The sequence below is a fragment of the Diplotaxodon limnothrissa genome, unplaced genomic scaffold (genome assembly GCF_057381915.1).
Source record: "Diplotaxodon limnothrissa isolate DT_005_m unplaced genomic scaffold, D_limnothrissa_male_GT1.1 unmapped_scaffold_6, whole genome shotgun sequence".
In the NCBI taxonomy this organism is placed as follows: Eukaryota; Metazoa; Chordata; class Actinopteri; order Cichliformes; family Cichlidae; genus Diplotaxodon; species Diplotaxodon limnothrissa.
Window position 1 is genome coordinate 1,473,639 of NW_028188560.1, and position 22,335 is coordinate 1,495,973.

Consider the following 22,335-nt stretch of genomic DNA (forward strand, 5'->3'; position numbering starts at 1 on the left):
ATATAATTTAACATTAATTTAAAGTAATTCAACAATAAGCACTTATTCATTAACTTGACTTAAAATTGAGCTGTACATACCTTACCATCCAGCAGTGTTCCAAACACCAAAATAAAGAAGCCCTTTTTTAAAAGACAGAGTAATGTCCGTTATCAAGGATTCAGTGATTAAAGATTCTGCTATTATGGTATAAAAAGGTAAAAAGTTTATTTGTACCTGTAGCGAATTGAAGAGTGCGAATGCAATATTGATTCCTATGTCTCTTGGATGCACCAGAAGTCCAGCTCCCAAACCCCAAGTTATTCCAAAAAATGGTGTAAGCACAGCCAAGCTCTTGACAATAACCAGTAAAACGCTCTTTTCACCTGCTTGTGCAGCAGTTGTTCCAACCCTTCTCCTTATAATTTTGTACAAAACCACAACCAGGATAATGAGATTTATCAGCACTATTGAAAGTGCAGGAATCACAAACGCCAGTAGAGCTTTGGACTCATCCCAGTTGAGCCAGCAGATTACATTTTCTCTGATATATTTGTTGTCTGGTGCAGTTGCAGCTATAGTTACTGTTGCTATGATTAGAGGAGCTCCGTAGCCTAGAGAAAATCCAATGGCCAGCATAGATGCTTTAGACAAACCCCCACCAAAGACATTAGTTGTACGGTAGAGCAGCAACAAAGCTGAGGCAAACATCCAGAAGAACAGAGCTAGGTAGAACAAATGGATAAAAAAGGTAGTTGCAGTGCATGCTGAGTGGTTTTTATGATTTGCATCTGAAATGGCTGCTCCAATTATAAACCAAATATCTGCAATCAGGAGGGACACAGCAATGTTAACTTCAATGATGAGACATATGACCAAGGAACCCATGGAAATGCCAACTCCGATGTAGGTTATATAGTCCAAAATTGGGCTAATTGGACTGTTTGGTGACATCAGGATAGAGAATGAGGTCAGGTGGTTGCAGTTGCAGGTGACAGTTCCAGTTTCATTTGTATTTACCACTTCACAGCCCTCATCGTCCCATCCTCCGAGACCATTAAGGAGATTGAAGTTCCAGAAGACACATTTTGGATCTCTCAGTGTATCATTTAAAATATCAAATGTCAAAGAGATATTATTGATTTGGCCACTGGACTGAACAAGTACAACCCTGCCACCGATGACCTTAATCGATGAATTGTCTATTTCTCTTGCAGGGAGTACATTATTCAGCGAGGCAAATGTTATCACTGTGATTGACTTATTTTTACCCTCATTCTGTGGTATTTCTATCACCACTGAAGAATTAAAATCACCAATGATAGGGTTTGTGTATATAGTTCTGTTCAAGATGATAAAAGGCGTGTCAATACCAGAATTATTGAAACTGGCAAGGTGTTTTGTTATTATTTCAAGAGACTGCAATAATGATGAACTAACACCGTCAGGGTTAGAGATGCTATACGAGATACTTTCATTGTTTTTGTTCAGAAAGTTCCATGAGTCCCTTGCCTGATCTGTGGTGAGAACACCTGCAGTTATCAGGATATCCTACAGTAAAAAAAAAAAAGTATTAGATTGAATAAACAAATACAAAATTAAAAAAAAAGCATGTATTATTTAGAATACTCAAACTTCAGTAAACTAGCATGTACCTTCATTGAGTTTTCATTGATTGAGATATTGAATAATTCTATTCTGTTGGCTACATTTCTGAGGATTTGAACAACAGCATCAATATTTTTAGGTGAGTTAACCACTTGCTCAGAATTCCCATTAGTAACATTGCTGAGCTGTTGCAAAAATGCTGGCAGTGTAGTGGCAGTCAAGACCTGCAAGAGTTGAAGAGAAAAAGTATTTAGTTTCACAATTTAACTCAATGTTTAAGTTAGAATGACAAACTTGGGCTTCCTATTTACTAATTCCTATCTCAAAGGTTTTTGTTTGTAGAAATCCTCACAGAATCTGGCTTACGTTTACTACAGTCTTTTAACCTTAATCTGCCTGCAGTTATAAACCGAACAGTGAATACCGTGTAGTGATGCGCGAATCATGAACGAATCGTTCAATACTCGAGAATCACTTTACTGACTCATGAATCATGATTCACAAGCCCAACTGACTCACTGACTCATCCCTGTTGCTGTTAGCAGCAATGTATCTAGCTTATAATTAAAATTGTGGAGAAAAACACAACATCCAGTATCGTAACAAAAAAACTTCTGCTCTGAACTGGAAGAAAAAACCCTGAGTAGAAGCTCACATCAAGAAAATAGCTCCTCGGTTCACAGTAGCATCGCTCTGCCTAAGCGAATCACTTAGGACTCGCTCACCCCCTCCCTCCTGGCTCACAGCTTCTTCTTCTTCTTGGTTGGCAACCAATGTTAAGGCGCATTACCGCCCCCTGGCTCACAGCTCAGTGGACATTTAGATGAGAAAATATATATTTAACACATTTAAGGAAAATACTAATAAAATAAAATAAAATAAATGTTTATTAAGCAACTTTGATAGGAAATTGCTTAATTTTAGAAATGTTTTTGCTCTTTTTTGCTCTATAAAATAGTTGTTTTCTTTTAGAATCATTCATCTTAGCAGTAGGATTTACATGAAAAGGGAAACAAATTAAGTTTGATTGAAAATGTACATTTTTTGCACTCTCTGGTCAACTGACACAGTGAATCAAATGACTAAAAAACCGATTCACTTTGGTAAGTGACTCATTAAAACTCGATTCAGTAAAAAGAATCGAATTTACCATCGCTAATACCGTGTTTCATTTGTGCTTTCCATGTCTTCTGATCACAAATTGTAAATAGTGCTGTAGTGGCAAAACAAAGAAACACTACTTACTTACTTTGTGGTTATTTATTGAAAAAGTGTTTTTTTTGTGCATACTTTATAAACTTAAACTACCTGCTTACTTTGTGGTTATTTATTTGACAAGTTTTATTTTTATTAAATGGGTGACAAGTTTATTTTGTATTAACAGTTTGTCTGTCATCACAAATTGTATTAACAGTTTGTCTGTCATCACAAATGGTATAAAACTGTAAAACATGTATTGCACAAAGTTAAAGGACTTGATAAGCATTGACTCATTGCAGCTTACTTTAATTTCTGTTGTGCGGGGTTTTTTGGTGCAGTGGTTATCCTTTTTTATCTTTTTTTTCTTTTTAACTTTCTGAGGTTTGTACTATGAAGCAGAACTTTGTCTTATCCGGGTAACTTTGGGGTGAACCAGGGTTTTCTGTAGTGATGGGATTTCCGGCTCCTTTTAGAGAACCGGCTCTTTCAGCTCCCAAAACTCGAAAAGCACTTACAAACTCCAAAGCACGTACAATTTAGGGGCATCTATTTGTACTTGTGGACAATATAAATTGGTTACTTTAAATTAGGGAATATTACATTTCCTACATTTTGTATTTGTATTTTACTTATTCTCAGACTATTAAACAACATCAAGGTTCCAGCTGAAAGAATAATAACTAAAACTGCGTTATGCAAATTTAAACATTTATTTAACTCTTTTTTTTCACCATTGGCACAGCACCTGCCCCAGCTCTGATGCTTTCGGAAGGAAGAGAAGACAAGCTTTATGGTGATATTTTAAGTATCATGTTAGCACAACGCATTCAGAAGGTACTGTTGTCTGAACACAGACAGAAAAATCAGCTTCTACTAGATACTAGTTAACATGTGCAGTTCACATCACTGTAATGCTTTAACCATTTTGGGCTAGAGAGAGAATTCAAATGTTCCTTGAAAGAGGAGAATTATATCTCTAATTTTATAGCTGAAACTTAGTTAACTTAGTAGTTGTGATGTTTGACGTTAGGGCAATTGAATCCAAATAATGGAAAGAATCCCTGTATATATTTAACTTACTTTGTAGTACATAGAGCCCTGGAACTTGAAACTAACACTAGAAAACTAAAGTCAACTAAAACTCAAGTATGTTCACCAAGAAATAAAAACACCACTTAATCCTAAGACCATGATCGTTTTGCTGTCTAACAGGATACCATCCATTTGGAAACTGGTTGAAGGAGCTGTAATAATTTGAGAGGTGGATTCATCTTCCATTATAGCCCAGAATAGAATCAACAGGATTGTGTTGAGAACCATTTATATTTTACATTACATTACATGGTCATTTCCATCATCAGCAAAATTGAAATGTAGAGTAGAAAAAATTAGTCATTTAAGAGCCTATCTTATCATTTGATATAATCTAGTTTTGAAATTTATAGTCACAGTTGTCAAGTAAAACACATAGCAAATTAACTTTAATTAAAAGAGTAACTTAAAGAGAGGTTTGTGTAATATTTTTGTGGCTTCACTTAGGTGAACTTTCTAAACTCTTTAAAATATGTAATATTGTGATTTATCTCTAAGGTACATTTTCCACAATACAAAGAACTAAAAAGAACATGGCAGTTTATATAAGTCACCTCAGATTGGTCAAGCAGCTCCTTAATGGGTTGCAGTATGCAGGTGTCTCGTATTTCAGTATATGTTGTGATGTTGCACAATGCACTCTTTTCTCCTACCTCATTGTTTGCACAGGGTATTCTGGCTCTGGAACCACTAACTGCCTTTCCAAATTCTTTATCATCACACATTTGAGGATCTAATAAAACAAAAACAAAAAAAAGACCTTATTAAATGTAGATAATTTTTAACCTGAATTTAATAAATTGCTTTATAATGTGTTAATACTCACTTCCTTTGTAAAATCTGAGTGTTATTGTTTCTTTGAATTCAGGATAGGTAGTTGATTGACAGGTAATTGTATCCTGCTCTTTGTCTGTACAGCTATCAGTTTTATATTGATAGGTAATGCTTTTTTTACCTTTGGATAAATCGCAGAAACAACAAAGTCAATATGAATAGCAATACAAGCTAAACATTCAGATCTGATGTAATATTAATCAGACTAGTTTTTAAAAAGTTTTGTCTCATATTAGTAAATAACGTAAGTATTGCAAGATGAGCAGAGAAATTATTTCCCAATAGCTGATTTGCATTTTGTTGATTCTTTGTTTCAGATTTACCGCTAATATTCACGTTTGTGAAATTAATATTGTAGTCATTGTTGACAGTGCAGCTTAGTGGCACATTTTGACCACTACAATTCAAAAATTTTTGAATTGGGTCCACTCTGATCAAGGGTTTCTCTTTGAGTGTGAAGGCTCCATTGGATCGTTGTCGATAAAATGATTCATCCTTTTCCCGTATGAGCCTGCATTCATAATTTCCTGGAATGAAAGTAAATTATTATATACATAAATAAAATAGTGTTGCCAAACAAAAATAATAATATATGGGTTGACAGTGTCACTTATTTCTGTATTATACAGTTGTAATATGGCTGGTTCTCCTATGCAGATTCAGTGTTTCCTACAAAAAAGCAATAATGTAGCTGATAACGAGTTTTTGCTCCATTTTGTTTCAAGAATACCATTCTCTGTCTAGCAACATTTTATTTTACTGTTATATTATTAAGAGCTCAGCAACCACTTATTTCCAAATTTAAATAGGATTTCTAATATGAATTAGTTGACATCTGTGTTCACACAAGTACACATTTACACTGGCACTTGTAATTTGGTATTTCTTTCTCTTGAGAAAGGCTTGTGCAACAGCAATGGTTTAACTATTTAAATCAAATGATTTCAGTCCTTCTGCACTAATATTGATTGCTCCATTGCAGTAACAACGTTTTCCTTAACCCTCTGGGGTTGCAGCAACCCAGCGACTCCATTTCAACTTGGGTCAGAAGTGCGGACTTCAAACTATATACCAGATTTTAAATTGTGTCGATAGGCCACGTAAAAGAGTTATGATAAAAGATACATGTGATGTTTTTTTCTGAACCAAACAAGTTTTACCCTTAAGCCAATCAGAATGTTGTAATTGCACTTGCTGAATCACTAAAAAATGCTGAGACTACACTCGCATTTTAAATGTATATGATTTGTGAATTTCCCCATGGAATGCAGTTGTTTGCTTCTTACCACTGTCAGCACGAATGAACTGTGACACAGATAAGACTGAGTGACTGTTGTTTTTTGAAATGGTATGTACTCCATCTGCAACTATGACATTGCCATCACGTCTCCACTCTGCTCTCCAGTCAGTACCAAAGAGATCCAATGGTGGATGGCCACATGTTACAATGACTTTATCCTCCCAAAATCCACTACCTTCAATTTTAAAATCCAGAAAACGTGGCTCTATAAAAATGAACATAAATATAAAAAAATGATTAAACAATCATCTGATCTCATGTGTTTTTTGATATGACATTAAACATATATGTAAAATTGAATAAAATCACAAATGTAGACAAGTGCTTACCATCTGATATCATAGAGTAGATTTTTGCTAGCTGGTCAAAAATTCCATTGTTTAGTGTTTGGATGACTGTAGTAGCAGCAGTGACATTATATTCAGCGATGGTGCTTCCACTCCTATAATATGGAAAAGGATTGGAAACGCTAACATTTCTGGCATGTAATGTACATTTTCACTCTCACACCTACAGATAAGTCAATGATAGTTGAGTCATAGTTTTATATTTTCAGTCTACTAGCACTTGGAATCCAATCCCCTAAATAGCTTTGCACTATACTTAACTTAAAAAGAATTCTCCAAAAACCTCACATTTTTCTTCAATTTACGAGTTAGTAGTTTACCATTTGGTAAAATCAAGTTATTATTATTATTATTATTATTATTATTATTATGACCACAACATATTACTCAAATGACTGGAGAACTGGGCAGGTCTTTCAGGAACTGTACTAAACTGGTTCAAAACATACTTAGAAAACAGGAAATACTTTGTATCAATAGGTAACTTCACATCTGAGCAGACAAGTATCACATGTGGAGTTCCCCAAGGTTCCATCTTGGGACCCCTTCTGTTTAACATTTACATGCTCCCACTGGCACAGATTATAAAGAACAACAAAATAAACTACCACAGCTATGCAGATGACACACAAATATATATCACAATGTCGCCAGGAGACCGAGGCCCTGTACAGGCTCTTGGTAAATGCATTGAGGAAATTAATGACTGGTTGTGCCACAATTTTCTCCAGCTAAACAAAAACAAAACTGAGGTAATAGTCTTTGGCGCCAAAGAAAAACGATTACAGGTCACCAGAGAACTTCAATCTATACACCTAAAAACCACAAACCAGGCGAGAAATTTGGGTGTAGTTATGGATGCAGACCTAAACTTAGAAAAACACATTAAGACAATAACAAAATCAGCTTACTATCACCTCAAGAATATTTCAAGGATAAAAGATCTGATGTCTCAACAGGACCTGGAAAAACTAGTCCATGCATTCATCTTTAGTAGGCTTGATTACTGTAACAGCATCTTTACAGGTCTACCTAAAAAATCCGTCAGACAGCTCATTCAGAACTCTGCTGCTCGAGTCCTCACTAAGACCAAAAAAGTGGACCACATCAGTCCAGCTCTGAGGTCTTTACACTGGCTGCCTGTCCGTCAGAGGATAGACTTTAAAGTTCTGATGCTGGTCTATAAAGCTCTGAATGGTTTAGGACCAAAATACATCAGTGACCTCCTGACCCAGTATGAACCTTCCAGATCCCTCAGGTCATCTGGATCTGGTCTTTTATCAGTTCCCAGAGTCAGAACCAGACACGGAGAAGCTGCATTCAGCTTTTATTCTCCTTATATCTGGAACAAACTCCCAGAAAGCCTCAGATCAGCTGAAACACTCAGTTTATTTAAATCCAGGTTGAAGACTCACCTATTCTCAGCTGCATTTTAATAAAGCACCAAATCCACACTTTGATTGATTGATTGATTGATTGAATCTTTATTTTGAACATGTTGAAAAAGTATAAAAAAAATAGAATTAAAAGAGACAAATGAACAAAGCAAATAAAAGGAAAACGAGCAACCACAACTCCAAATAACGTCCATGTTCAAAAAGGAGCAGGAAGAAGCATAAGCTTATTTAATCCCACCCCTTTTCCACTATCTAGTATCAATAGACTACAGAAATACCTCCTTGCAATTACATTATATGTTATGTGTAATTTTTATTTTTTATTTTTTAAATATATACACATATATGTTTCTATCTATCCATACATACGTATATACACACATACGCACATATACACATTTTCAATAACCCCATTAACACCTCAAGGATACACAGCCTACAATTATATATTATATATATATATATATATATATATATATATATATATATATATATATATATATATATATATATATATATATATACCCATACCAACAAACCCGTGCATGCGCACACACATGAAAATATTAGACAAGAACACCCTATCAAATCTCTACCTTTTCCCTGTACCCTGTAAAAACCGTATCCTTAAACCGCTTTTAAACTGCGCCATGCTTGGACATTGCTTCATATCTTTACTTAGTCTGTTCCACAGCTTCACTCCACTCACAGAGATGCAAAATTTTTTTAATGTTGTACGGATACGAGGATGTTTTAAATTTAATTCCCCCCTCAAATTGTATCCCCGTTCCCTTTTAGAAAACATTTTTAGAATATTGTCAGGAAGCAGGTTATTTATTGCTTTATATATAATTTGTGCTGTGAGAAAATGAACCAGATCTGTGAATTTTAGAATTTTTGATTTTAAGAATAGTGGATTTGTATGATCTCTGTAACCAGTTTTATGGATTATCCTTATGGCCCTTTTTTGTAATATAAAGATTGATGATAGCGAACATTTGTAAGTATTGCTCGAAACCTCTGCACAGTAATTCAAATACGGTGCAATCAGGGAACAATAGAGAATGTGGAGTGATTTGTGGTCCAGAATGTGTTTTACTTTACTCAAGATTGAGACACTTCTTGAAATTTTGTTATGTATATGATTTATATGAGATTTCCAGTTTAATTTATCATCTATAATCACACCAAGAAACTTATCTTCAAGTACTCTTTCAATTTCCACACCATCTACATGAATCTGCACTTGTGCATTTCTAAGGGAATTCCCAAATAAGATAATTTTAGTTTTACTTAGATTTAGCGATAGTTTGTTCCTGTTAAACCATTTTTTAATTTTGCACATTTCTGAAGTAATTGTATCCAGCAGCTCCTTTAGATTCCCCCCAGAACAAAAAATATTTGTGTCATCTGCAAATAATACAAATTTTAATATATCAGATGCCTTACAAATATCATTTATATAAATAATAAATAATTTTGGACCCAGTACAGAGCCTTGTGGAACACCACAAGCAATGTCCAAGCATGATGAGGAATGGACACCCAGCTTCACAAATTGTTTCCGGTCACTTAAATAATTTTTCACCCATTGCAGTACAACCCCCCTAATCCCATACCGTTCCAGTTTATTAATTAATATGTCATGATTGATTGTGTCGAATGCTTTCTTGAGATCCAGAAATACTCCAGCTGCATACTGTTTCTGATCTATAGCATTCATAATCTCCTCAATTGATTCGATTAATGCCAGAGATGTTGATCTTTTTGATCTGAATCCATATTGACTGTCAGAGAGTAATTTATATTTATCTAAGAATTTGTCTAATCGTTTATTAAACAGGTTTTCTAGGATTTTGGAGAATTGTGGTAGTAAAGAAACAGGCCTGTAATTTGTGAAGTGGCGTCTATCCCCGGTTTTATACAGCGGCACAACTTTAGCTATTTTCATTTTGTTTGCCACTTTTCCCGTCTGAAATGATAAGTTGCAAATATATGTTAGAGGTCCTACAATTCCTTCAATGACCTTCTTGACGATTTTCATGTCAATATCATTACAATCAGTAGATGTTTTATATTTACACATGTGTACAATGTCAATTATTTCTTTTTCCTCCACTGATGTGAGGAACATTGAGTTAGGGTTCCTATCAATCAGGTTTTCACTACATTCTACTGATGGCAGTGACTCAGGAATTTGTTCTGCCAGTTTTGGTCCAATATTTACAAAATAATGATTAAAGCTGTTGACCTTATCAGCAGTGTTTTCCATAATATTGCCATTATCGATAAAGTATTGTGGATAACTTTGTTGTCCAGAATTATTTTTAATGATACCGTTTAAAACATCCCATATTCCTTTCATATTATGTTTATTGTTGTTCAATATTTTACTATAATACTCCTTTCTACATACACGTATAATATTGGTCAACTTATTTTTGTATTTTTTATATTTATTTTCAGCATCTTTTGTTCTTTGTTTTAGGTATTCCCTATAGAGTGTATTTTTCTTTTTACATGCATTTTGTAAACCCTTAGTGAGCCATGGTCTATCTGAATATTTGTGCTTTCTGTTGTATTTTATTGTTGGACAGTTTTTATCGTACAACTCCATGAATATTCTTAAAAATATGCCATATGCAATATCAATATCAGCTTCTTTGTACACATTGTCCCAGTCCTGATTTAATAGATCGTTCTTAAATGCAGTCATAGTTTCTTCTGTCCTTACACGTCTGTATCTCAGTTGTTCTTCATGCTGATTTTTCTTATAATTAGTGTCATAAACTGCAAAAACTGGTAGGTGATCACTGATGTCATTAATTAATAATCCGCTCACAATGTTGTTTTCCATATTGTTAGTGAAAATATTGTCAAGTAAGGTGGCACAATGTGGTGTAATTCTGCTAGGCCTGGTTATTTTAGGATGTAAACTCAAACTGTACATAGTGTTTAGGAATTCGTCGGTCATTTCTACTTTTTTCACCCGTGTCTGGGGACCCAGAGCAGAGATCCTTTGTTTACAGTAAGGATCAGCTGTTAGCGCTGAGTCCTGCAGCGGTACTGCCGGCGGACAGACCCGATATTCCCAGCGAGCTGAGGAGGAAAAGACGGGGGTGTCGTGCTGGGAAGGAGCGCCGTCGCCCGAGAAGGAGACGTTATCGACCATCTCTTCCTTCTGTAATTATTGGAAACGTAAGATCTTTGCCCAATAAGATGGATGAGCTCATGTCGCTAACCTGGTCACAGAGGGAGTACCGGCAATGTAGCATCATGATGCTAACGGAGTCGTGGCTAACATCGCTAACTCCGGACACAAGCGTGACACTACCGGGATTCCAGCTGCTGCGAGCGGACAGGACCAGAGACAGCGGTAAGAGGAAAGGAGGGGGACTGGCAGTTTTTGTGAACGACAGATGGTGTAACCCTGGGCACATCACTGTAAAAGAGCAACTCTGCAGCAGAGACATTGAGCTGTTAGCCATTAGCATGCGTCCGTACTACCTGCCCCGGGAGTTCTCGCATGTTATCGCGATAACAGCGTATGTCCCCCCCTCGGCCAACGCGGATGCAGCCTGTGACTCTCTCCACTCTGTGGTCAGCAGACTGCAAACACAATCACCGAGAGCCCTTCTCATAATATCAGGGGACTTCAATCATGCCTCACTGGACTCCACACTGCCCACCTTCACCCAGTATGTGACCTGCCCAACCAGAGTCAATAAAACACTGGACTTACTGTATGCCAATGCAGAAGAGGCATACAGTTCATCACCTCTCCCTCCCCTGGGCAGATCTGATCACAACCTGGTGCACCTTGTCCCTGTGTATGAGCCCTTAGTGCGCAGGGAGCCACCAGCCACCCGCACAGTACAGAGATGGTCAGAGGAGAGCGAGGAGGCTCTTAAGGATTGTTTTGAGTCGACTGTGTGGGAGGTGATTTGTGATGACCACGGTGAGGACATCGACAGCCTTACTACATGCATTACTGACTATATAAACTTCTGTGTGGATAACACTGTACCTACCAGGACTGTACGGTGTTTCTCCAACAACAAACCTTGGATTACCCCAGAAATTAAAACCGTCCTCAAGCAGAAGAGGAGGGCCTTCAAATCCAGAGACAAAGAGGAGTTGAAAAGGGTGCAGAGAGAGCTGAGGGGACTGATAAGGAATGGGAAGGAGAGCTACAGGCAGAAGATGGAGAACCAGCTTCAACAAAACAACGTTGGTGAAGTCTGGAGAGGCCTCAGAACCATCTCGGGCCACAAACAGCAGAACTCTCTGCCTGGGAGGGATGTGAGATGGGCAAATGAACTGAATCATTTCTTCAACAGATTTGACTCAGCCATGAGGCAGTCTGCAACATCGGCTGCAGACTCACCCACCCCCACTGCTGCTGTTCCACCTCAGACACTTCACACCTCCTCTATTCACCCTGCTCACTCCCCCCCACCCCCAACAACAGCATCCAATACACACTCAACACAAGGCTCCAGCCTGTCTCTCTCAACCACCCAGGTTAGGAGGGAACTGAGGAGGATTAATGGCAAGAAGGCAGCGGGTCCAGATGGCATCAGCTCGAGGGTCGTCAGGTCCTGCGCGGACCAACTGTGTGGGGTGATGGAGCACCTCTTCAACCTGAGCCTGAGGTTGGGAAGAGTCCCACAGCTCTGGAAAACCTCCTGTGTTGTACCAGTGCCAAAGACTTCACGCCCCAAGGACCTCAACAGCTACAGGCCGGTGGCTCTGACATCCCACCTGATGAAGACCCTGGAGCGGTTGGTCCTGGCTCAGCTTCGGCGCCTAATAAGCTCATCACTGGACCCACTTCAGTTTGCCTACCAGCCTGGCATTGGAGCGGATGATGCCGTCATTCACCTCCTACATCGTTCCCTCGCTCACCTGGAGACCGCTGGAAGCACTGTGAGAATCATGTTCTTTGATTTCTCCAGTGCCTTCAACACCATTCTTCCCTCGGTTCTAAAGGACAAGCTGGTGAACTCTGGAGTGGACCATCACCTCACTACCTGGATCCTGGACTACCTCACCGACCGACCACAGTATGTGAGGACTCAGGGCTGTGTGTCGGACAGGGTCGTCTGCAGTACGGGGGCCCCACAGGGAACGGTTCTGGCTCCGTTCCTCTTCACCATCTACACTGCAGACTTCTCCCACAATTCCACCCAGTGCTTCCTGCAGAAGTTCTCTGATGACTCTGCAATAGTCGGCCTCATCACTGATGGGGACGACAAGGAGTACAGAGGTCTGACCCAAGACTTTGTGGACTGGTGCCAGCTGAACTACCTCCAGATCAACGCCAGTAAAACCAAGGAACTGGTGGTAGACTTCCGCAGGCACAAGCATTCTCCACTGCAACCACTGAACATCCAAGGTATGGACATTGAGGCTGTGGACAGCCACAGGTACCTTGGTGTTCATCTGAACAATAGACTGGACTGGACTCATAACTCAGACGCCCTCTACAGGAAAGGGCAGAGCAGGCTGTACCTGCTGTGGAGACTCAGGTCGTTTGGAGTGGAGGGCCCACTCCTGAAGAAATTCTATGACTCTGTTGTGGCTTCTGCTATCTTTTATGGTGTGGTCTGCTGGGGCGGCAGCATCTCTGCTGGGGACAGGAAGAGACTGAACAGGGTGATCCGAAGGGCCAGCTCTGTTCTAGGATGCCCTCTGGACCCAGTGGAGGTGGTGAGTGACAGGAGAACGGCGGCTAAGCTGTCATCCCTGATGGACAACATCTCCCACCCCATGCAGCAGACTGTGACAGCACTGAGCAGCTCCTTCAGTGGGAGACTGCGGCACCCACGGTGTGGGACGGAGAGATTTCGCAGGTCTTTCCTCCCCACTGCTGTCAGACTCCATAATAAAGACTTTAACTGATCAAGCACACACATCCATACATATGCAATAATACTAAGTGCAATAATCCTTTCTGTCATCGTTGTATTTTTACTCAGTTGTATATAGTATTTGTATTTGTATTCTATTTTTATCTTATTGTATATTTATTTTATTTTATTCTACTGTATATAGTATTTTATTTTATTCTATTCTGTACAGTTGTGTACTGTATTTATTCTTATTGTATTCTAATTTTTGCCTCATAACTTTTGCACTGTCCACTTCCTGCTGTGACAAAACAAATTTCCCACGTGTGGGACTAATAAAGGTTATCTTATCTTATCTTATCTTATTTTATGCTTTTTTGGATTCAACAGGTCAATATTAAAATCACCAACATAACTTTTTGATTTGTTTTAGAGAATATTTCCTCTATGAAGTCATTAAATACTTGAATACTAGAGCCAGGTGTTCTATATATACAGCTAATTATTACATTTTTTTCTTTTTCCTTATAAATTTCAATTGTTATACATTCTAGTAAATTATCAATTACAGTTGTCATACTTTCTACCACCTTGTAGTTTAGGTTTTTATCCACATACACAGCTACTCCCCCTCCACTCTTGTTCCTTCTATTTACAAAATTCACTTCATATCCCTCCAGTCCAAAGTCCATTCCTTTCTCCGCATTGATCCATGTTTCAGAAATGGCAATAATTCCAAATGGATTTGCCAACTCATTTAGATATTCCTTTATATTGTTGAAGTTGGCATACAGACTTCTGCTATTAAAATGGATTATTGATAATTTATTTTCCGTGTTGATGGTGTGCTTAAACTGTTCATCAGTGAAGTAGCAGCAGTTACAGCTGATGTTGTAGAAGAAAACTTTTAAGCTTAAATTTCAAAACTTACATTTAACTACTGATTTTATCTATTGTTCTGATTTTATCTGTTTTGATTTTATATACTGTTTTGTTTGTTTGTTAATTAGTTTGTTTGTTTGCTTGTTTTAATCAATTTTAAATCATGCTTTTTATTTGTTTTTGTTTCTAATGTCTCTGTAAAGCACTTTGAATCACATTGTTGTTGAATTGTGCTATACAGATAAACTTGCCTTGCCTTGCCTTGCCTTATTATTAATAATAACAATAATAATAATAATAATAATAATAATACATTTTATTTATAGGTGCCTTTAAGACCCCGAAGGTCACCTTACAATAATACAACAATACAATATAATAAAGTATAGCAAAACAAAATTTAAACATAAGGTAAAAAAAAAAACAAGCATGAAAGTATATAAACAAGTATAAAAGGGTATGGAGTTCTGAATAGATGGGTTTTGAGACGTGTTTTAAAAGTACAGAGAGAGTTTGTAGTTTGAAGAGCTGGTGGAAGTGCATCTAAAGTCTTGGGGCAGAGCAACTAAAAGTCCTGTTAGAGAATTGTGCATCAATATGGTTGTCATTGTGCAAGATGATTAGATCTTTAGCAAGGTGATTAGATCTTTAGCAAGAATGCTCAGCTCTGTTTTCTAAACACTGGTTCGTTAAAATGTTACGCCATATATGGGGTGACTGAGGATATTGGTGACATCACATGCTCACACATCGCAGACACACACGTCCCATGTTCACAGGTGGGTGTCTTATCTGTCGCATGATTAATGAGATGTTTGTGTAAATACTGATGTTAATAAAAGGACTGTGAGAGGGGTCCCAGAGTTTGGAGTTGGCTGAGATCAGATGAAGAGCTCAGGCTCCCCTTGCAGCAAGTAAAAGACAAAAAGCACTGTGGTCGTACACAAATGATTGGTCTCTGAGCCAGCGGCGTTTAAGTGTTAGACCCAACAGGTCTGTAGTCAGGCATACATATGGAGAAGATCAGATAAATATGGAGGAGCGAGGTTATGAAGCTCTTTGAAAGTAAGAAGCAGGATCTTGAAATTGACACAGAGGTGAATTGGAAGGAAATGGAGCTGTTTAAGGAAGGAAAGGAAATTGGATCGATACTTTGCTTTTATCGTTCAAGTTGAATATGTAGACCTATTTTCCTTTGGAAAAAATAAACCTCAACCATGCACAATGAAAAATGTCTGAACCTTTTTGTGTGCTCTACAGACAGAAACACTGACATATACCAGGTCGCCAAAAACCCAGTTTCAAAACACATGTAGATCACAGTGATCACAATCACAGTGATATAGTGGTGATTAAAATGTGTTCAGAGATTTCATCTCATAAGTCACGGCACACTACCCTTTCCCCAGTTAGCTGCCTGATTGCCTTTGTAGTGTGGCAGAGCACTTCTGTGAATGAGTGAAAGTGTGAATGTTGAATGTTTTTGTTGAAATATCCAGGCAAGTATATACATGTAAAATGAAAAGATATACGTGTTCAAATAGCGTCAATTAACACACAACTTCAGGTTTTTTAATTTCTATGTGATTATTCTTATAACTAAACAATGAGAACAAGTAGTCTGATGTCCTGTAATCATTATGAAGCTATAATTTGAAATACAATAACACATTAAGTTTTTGAACAAAGTATTGGTATTGGTTGAAAAGGAGACTCTGGGTTGCTGCATCTTGTTGCTGTTTCATCTTAAATTGGTCATGCGATTTTGACGTGCCGGCGTGTCCGTCGACCCCAGTGGGTTAAATAATTTTTTGAATAATAATTTTGAAAAATATTTCTTCATGTCATTATGCAGGCCGCAAGTAGGGGTGACATGGGCTGCAAGATTGAGACCCAGGCAGTAGATCCTCTTAATGCATTTTTGTTTGGGTTTCCACTGGCGTGGAATTACCAAAAATAGAGAGGGCATTGCCTAACATATGAAACAGGAAAAGACCGCTGTGTAATTCCTTTATTTGTAACTGTATTCTGAATATCATCATTTTAAATGGTAACTGTAATGGAATACAGTTACTCATGTTCTGTATTTCAAATACGTAACGCTGGTACATGTATTCCGTTACTCCCCAGCACTGCTTAGTTGCAACAAGTGGTTATTTGAGTTGCTGTTTCCCTCCTATCTGCTCAAAGCAGTTAGGGCACTTTCCTCTGAGCTTTGATATTAGCAATGCATTTTTAAAATTCATTCATTTATTTATTTATTACAGAGAACTGTCGCTCACTAGATACACAATATTGCCAAAGGTTTTCACTCCCCCACTTAAATCTTGGGCGCAAGCATTTCCCTACATGTTGAACTGTGTATGTGACAAATAAAATCTGAATTTGAACTCTAGCATTTGTGAAAAAATGGGTCATTCTCAGTGAATTCTAGAATGGTACAGCTGTGAACCTTTCTTAGTACTGAATATTCTAGAGACAATTATTAGTGGCAAACAATCAGTGGGGATTTTATGTGATGGGTAATATAAAATAGTGCTCAGATGTTGCCAAGTTTCAGCAGAGTCAATTGTTACAGCCAATGACTTGTCAGATACTTAGACAAATCTGTCTAATCTTCATGTGGCCTCCAGGTTAGCTCAAGAATAATGTGTAGAGAGCTTCATGGAATGGGTTTCCATGGCCAAGCCTTACATCATCAATTGCAATGCAAAGTGTAGGATGTGGTGGTGTAAAGCATGCTGCCAGTAGACTCAAGAGCACTGGAGTGATTAATAACGCTTCTCTGTATACGATCTTGCTCTGGTGGTTGCCAGAAAAACTGTATACGACTGACTGTTGAAGAGACTGAAATCCTCAAAGCCTCATCCGCCTGAGTCGGTCTAAATAAGGTGCTGAATCTTTAGCCGTATAATTATTGGTAAAGTATGGAGTTCTGGAATATATAAAATTTGTTTGCGCTATGGTTATTTTCTTAAAATTCAGGATTATAAATGTAACAAAATAAGTGGAAGTAATCATTCTGTAATGATTCTGAATGAATGAAGTGCAATAGTATCATGAATAGGAGGTGTTTTTGTACAAAGGTCACGATGAACAGTAAAAAAAGGATTTAAGCATGGTGCAACTGGTGTCATTTGGGTCAAAAGTGATTTCAACAGGACTAGGGAAAGGGGAGAGTAAAGTTTGTGAAAGCGTATAAAGTGATGTTTCTCTTAATAAAGAACTGCTCTCCGGATTTTGTCACAAGCAGATGAACCATTTAGAGAGCAAACTCTTCCTCAAAATGTTCCATCTGCTTTGTTTTTAAAGTGAGGAGCACTGAAGGATTAGGCATGGCAAAGCAAATGCCAATCTCCATTTAAAGTCTAATATTGTGGACAATCCTTTTTTTTCTTTTAACTCTTTGTGAAGCATCAAAAGTAAAACTAGGGTATGAATATCACATCTCATAATGCTTCTTACAGGTTGTTCTAGCTCTTAAAATTAACAGATCTCTGGGACCTATTTTCCTGGGCACTAAAGTTTAACCTTGCTATTCACCAAGTCCATAGATGACTCAGGAAAACTGATTTTATAGATGTGGCAGTTGAATGTGCCTACCTCTACGATTGCTCCTGGGTTGCCTCATCTGGATTTACGTGAATTTCCTCACCACCAGCTTAGGCTACGTCTACACTAATCTGGATAAATTTGAAAACGGTGTTTATGTCTAGAAACACTCCGCGTCCACACTATCATTTTCAGTTGTTTTCATCCACACTGAAAAAGCTACGTTCCTGTACTGCGTATGCATGAAACGTCTGCCGTTTATTTACTTTACGGCTCTTTGAAATGTTGCGGCAAAATGTCGAGGAAAAGTGCTGAGTTTTATCTGAAGGTTTCTGGAGCATGTAGAAACTTATATTATTCTTTACAGTTTTTTCTGAATGCTTAAACCCTAACTGTGATTCCTGTAGCACAATCTCTAAAACTATTCAGACTTATAGCAAAACCACTCACTGAGTTTGCAAAACTAAAAGCACAAAAACTGCTTTGCACTCAGTTTGCAATTTTGTAACACACACTTTGCAAAACTGTAGGCACAATTCACTGCACAACACTCAATTACCAAATTTCCAACACACTCCTAGCAAAAGTATACACATGTATGGCTATCATTAACACTAATTTGCCAACTGTCTGGCACACTTTCACATGTGAAAACTTTTTTAGATAATTAGTTCACTTTGCAATCAGCCTAAGCACTATAATACAGGTAAGCTGTGTGTGCGGAGTACAATGGAGGGAGCAGAAAGAGTGAGAAGTAGAGGAAGCCGAGGAAGAGGACGTGGAGGTGAAGAAGTAGGATGAAGAGGATGACAAGGACAAGGAGGAGCAAGAGGAAGACGAGGAGGGGGGAGAGGAAGATGAGGAGGGGGGAGAGGAAGATGAGGAGGGGGGAGAGGAAGGGTAGGAAGAGTAAGAAATAGAATTGCTGATGACATCAGAGCTACAATAGTGGACCATGTAATCAACCGTGGAATGACCCTGAGGGTAGCTGGCCAACGGGTCCAGCCTAACTCGAGCCGCTACACTGTAGCAAGCACCATAAGGACATCTTGAAATGAGAATCGGTTAGTACAGTCACTTCGCACAAAGATTTGTAGCACTGCCATATGCCAATGAGAAACACACCAATACCATTGATGTAAAAATACTGAAATTGTTACTTTACAGAATTGCTAGATGACCAGATGCTGGGGCAGAGGAAGCATGTTCACTGCAGACCAAGTAACCCATATAGTCATTATGGCGATTGCAAATAATCCTATACTTGGAAATAAACACTTGTGTTTGTTTTGATGTGTTTGAATAAACACCAGTACTTGAAGTTTGGATCCCTCCATGCTTATGGATCTATGACAGAAGTATGAGCTCAAACTGACATAGCCTACCTTGTGCACAGAGAAAGCAAAAGCCAGATGTGTTTTGTATTCATACCATCAGTGTGCAGTTGGCGCATTGTGTGCTTAGTAGATGATGGCTTGTGTGTACTGTTTGATACGGAAAGACCATTTTTACGAAGGTGTGAAGAGTTAATCTAGCTGTGTTTGCTTTTGCAAGAGAACTACAATGTTTTGATTATTGGGTGACAGGTTTTCTTATTTGTGTGAAGAGTTTTGCAAAATTAGCCAATAGTTACAAAAAATGTGCTTAAGCAATCAGAAAAAACTGTAAATCTAAAAATGCAGTTTAACCAGCCACAGCTGATTCTCATTGTAGATGAACATCTACACAGGTGTTACTCCTTCAATTTTTCAACTCCTTCAATTCTGGCATGCCAGAAGATTCTTTCCTAGGTGTATTTCCCTAGATGACATAAGATGTGATGTGGATGGGAACCTGTGGCCAAATGGAGAAGACCGAGTAGATTAGCATTACTATTGTATGTGTATCAGTGGATGGTGTGTATACAAATTCTTGTATTTTGGGATTACTTAGTGCAAAAAACTAAAAATACATAAACAAATATTGACGAATTCTGCATGATGTCTAATTCATTCCAGTAACATATATTGAAATTATAAACAGAGATGTGTCCTTGTTTTACACAAGAAAACACTGTGTAATGCTACATGTTGCTAGTGTTTTTTAGGTCATTGTTTTGTGGGTGACAAAGTGTGTTTGTCGGCTGTCAACCTTTGCTAGTGTTCTGGAAGAATGAATTTATTTGAGACCTGAATAAAGTGTTTTGGTAGTTGTAGTGCATTTTGAATGTGAAATGAACTGCTTTGCCAAGCTGAAGGTCAGTTAGGAGAATTGTGTGAAGAGTTTTGCAAAAGTGACCTAAGTATTGAGAAATGTGTCCTAGCGGCTGTAAAAAACTGTAAGTCAAGTTCTTGGCCTGTATTAGAGTCTCAGTCTGCCTCTGTATAAGGTGATGATTATACAGATGTTATACTAGATGTTTTTGCCAGTATGGTGTGTGTGTAAGTGATTCATGGGTAGTGGAACTTTAGGTTGTAGTTATCCCTTTTTTGTAGGGCATTTATGTTAAGAAGCTTCAAGGTAGCCACATAATGATATTTTCTTTTGACTTGCAGTGTTGACACAGAGGAGAAACTTTTCAAAGACTGTAACAACTGTAAAAAAACAAACAAACAAAAAAACCTAAACAAAGAAACAATTGTTAGGATTGGTATATTAAAAAAGATAATGTGACTTACCGGAATTTAATTAATTGTGCTGTGATTTTGTTCTTCTGTGCTTCTGCTTGAATCTGTTTGAGATAGTGACATTGCCAAACATGAATTAAACCACCTGAATTGAGTAGTTTGAGATTATGTGAAAATTGAATGACACAAAGATGGGGCTAATTGAGACTTACAGCAGTGCTAACATTTCTGAAAAAAACACTGTTTGGATTATTGTATGTGTCACTAAATTCCACATTTATGGTCAATTGATCTGTTGTAACAGAAGCAGTAGTTGGTGTTATTGTAGTAGTTGTGTTTGCTGTTGTTGTTGTAGTTGACATCGCTGTGGTTGTAGTAGTTGGCACTCTTGTAGTACTCGAAACCCGTGTTGTTGTTGTGTCTGTCATTGGTGTGGTTGTATTTGGCATCAGAATTGTTGTATTGGTTAGAATTGGTGTTGGTGCAGTTGTTGGTAATGGTTTTGTTGTAGTAGGATCTGGTGTAGTTGTGTTTGGAATCAGTGTTGTTGTGTTTAGCATTGGTGTTGTTGTAGTAGGATCTGGTGTTGTTGTGTTTAGCATTGGTGTTGTTATAGTAGGGTCTGGTGTTGTTGTGTTTAGCATTGGTGTTGTAGTAGTAGGATCTGGTGTTGTTGTGTTTGGCATTGGTGTTGTAGTTGTAGGATCTGGTGTTGTTGTGTTTGGCATTGGTGTTGTAGTAGTAGGATCTGGTGTTGTTGTGTTTGGCATTGGTGTTGTAGTTGTAGGATCTGGTGTTGTTGTGTTTGGCATTGGTGGACAGGGAATGATATCTGTGGAGAAACATTCAAGAATTCCTTATATTGTTTTAGTGACACGGAGAACACTCATGACGCAAACTTGATGAATTTAAAGTGAATAAAAAAAATACATCTTGTTATAAAAACGACAAGGTCCTTACTTGTGACTGGTTCACAGAATTCTCCATCAGGAGGAAATCCCTTTATGCAATCACAGGTTTGTGAGGTAACATTACTGCATGCGCCGTACTCATCACACTTGCCACATGACCAAGCAAACTGGTCTTCACACTGACACTGGAGTCCTCCAGTGGAGTTTGGATAGCACCCTTTTCAAGACATTTAAAAGAATAACAAAACACAGTTCACAAGTCATACAGCACCATATGAACAGCATTAAATGTGTTGGAGTGCAAAAGTCAAATAAGATCAGGTCCTTACATGTGGTGAAGTTCAAGTCTTTCAGTGTTAAAGACCCAGTGATGATTTTGGGGAAGGAGAAATTTCTCAGAATATTTCTGAGCACAACACTGAAATTCTGGGGCACACTAGATGCTGGGATGTGCAGTTCAAGGTCTATATCAAAGTCCACTGGTGCTGTGAAGGAGAAAAGGGGAAATCCATCACATACAACTGTTGCAATGATGGGAAACTATATTTACGTGAAAATGTAAAACTGACCCAAGTTCGACTCATGCATGTTACAGATTTTCAAATACCTTTATCATTTAAGAATGCATTACTTATTAAAGTATGTTACTTGTCCAGGTTTATCCATTACCAACACATGGGTTTAGGTCAATGCCTAAAAAGCTACTTGGTAAGTTTTAGAAAATTAGCAGCGGCTGAGCTAAAGCACAACAGTAGCCATATCTTTTGAAAGTGTT

General features: G+C 38.0%; 1 protein-coding gene across 1 annotated transcript in view; it reads right to left on the reverse strand.

Annotated features, from left to right (window-relative positions):
• LOC146606834 (uncharacterized) overlaps positions 1–22,335 on the reverse strand; it is a 32,592-nt gene that overhangs the window by 7,477 nt on the left and 2,780 nt on the right. The window contains exons 8-19 of the mRNA XM_085349356.1: positions 21,890–22,045; positions 21,610–21,777; positions 20,862–21,481; positions 20,701–20,753; positions 6,343–6,455; positions 6,000–6,218; positions 5,037–5,240; positions 4,706–4,834; positions 4,434–4,612; positions 1,635–1,811; positions 217–1,530; positions 81–122 (exon numbers count right to left, since the gene is read on the reverse strand). Of these exons, the coding sequence (XP_085205482.1) occupies positions 81–122; positions 217–1,530; positions 1,635–1,811; positions 4,434–4,612; positions 4,706–4,834; positions 5,037–5,240; positions 6,000–6,218; positions 6,343–6,455; positions 20,701–20,753; positions 20,862–21,481; positions 21,610–21,777; positions 21,890–22,045 (3,374 nt within the window). The remainder of the gene's footprint in view (positions 1–80; positions 123–216; positions 1,531–1,634; positions 1,812–4,433; positions 4,613–4,705; positions 4,835–5,036; positions 5,241–5,999; positions 6,219–6,342; positions 6,456–20,700; positions 20,754–20,861; positions 21,482–21,609; positions 21,778–21,889; positions 22,046–22,335) is intronic.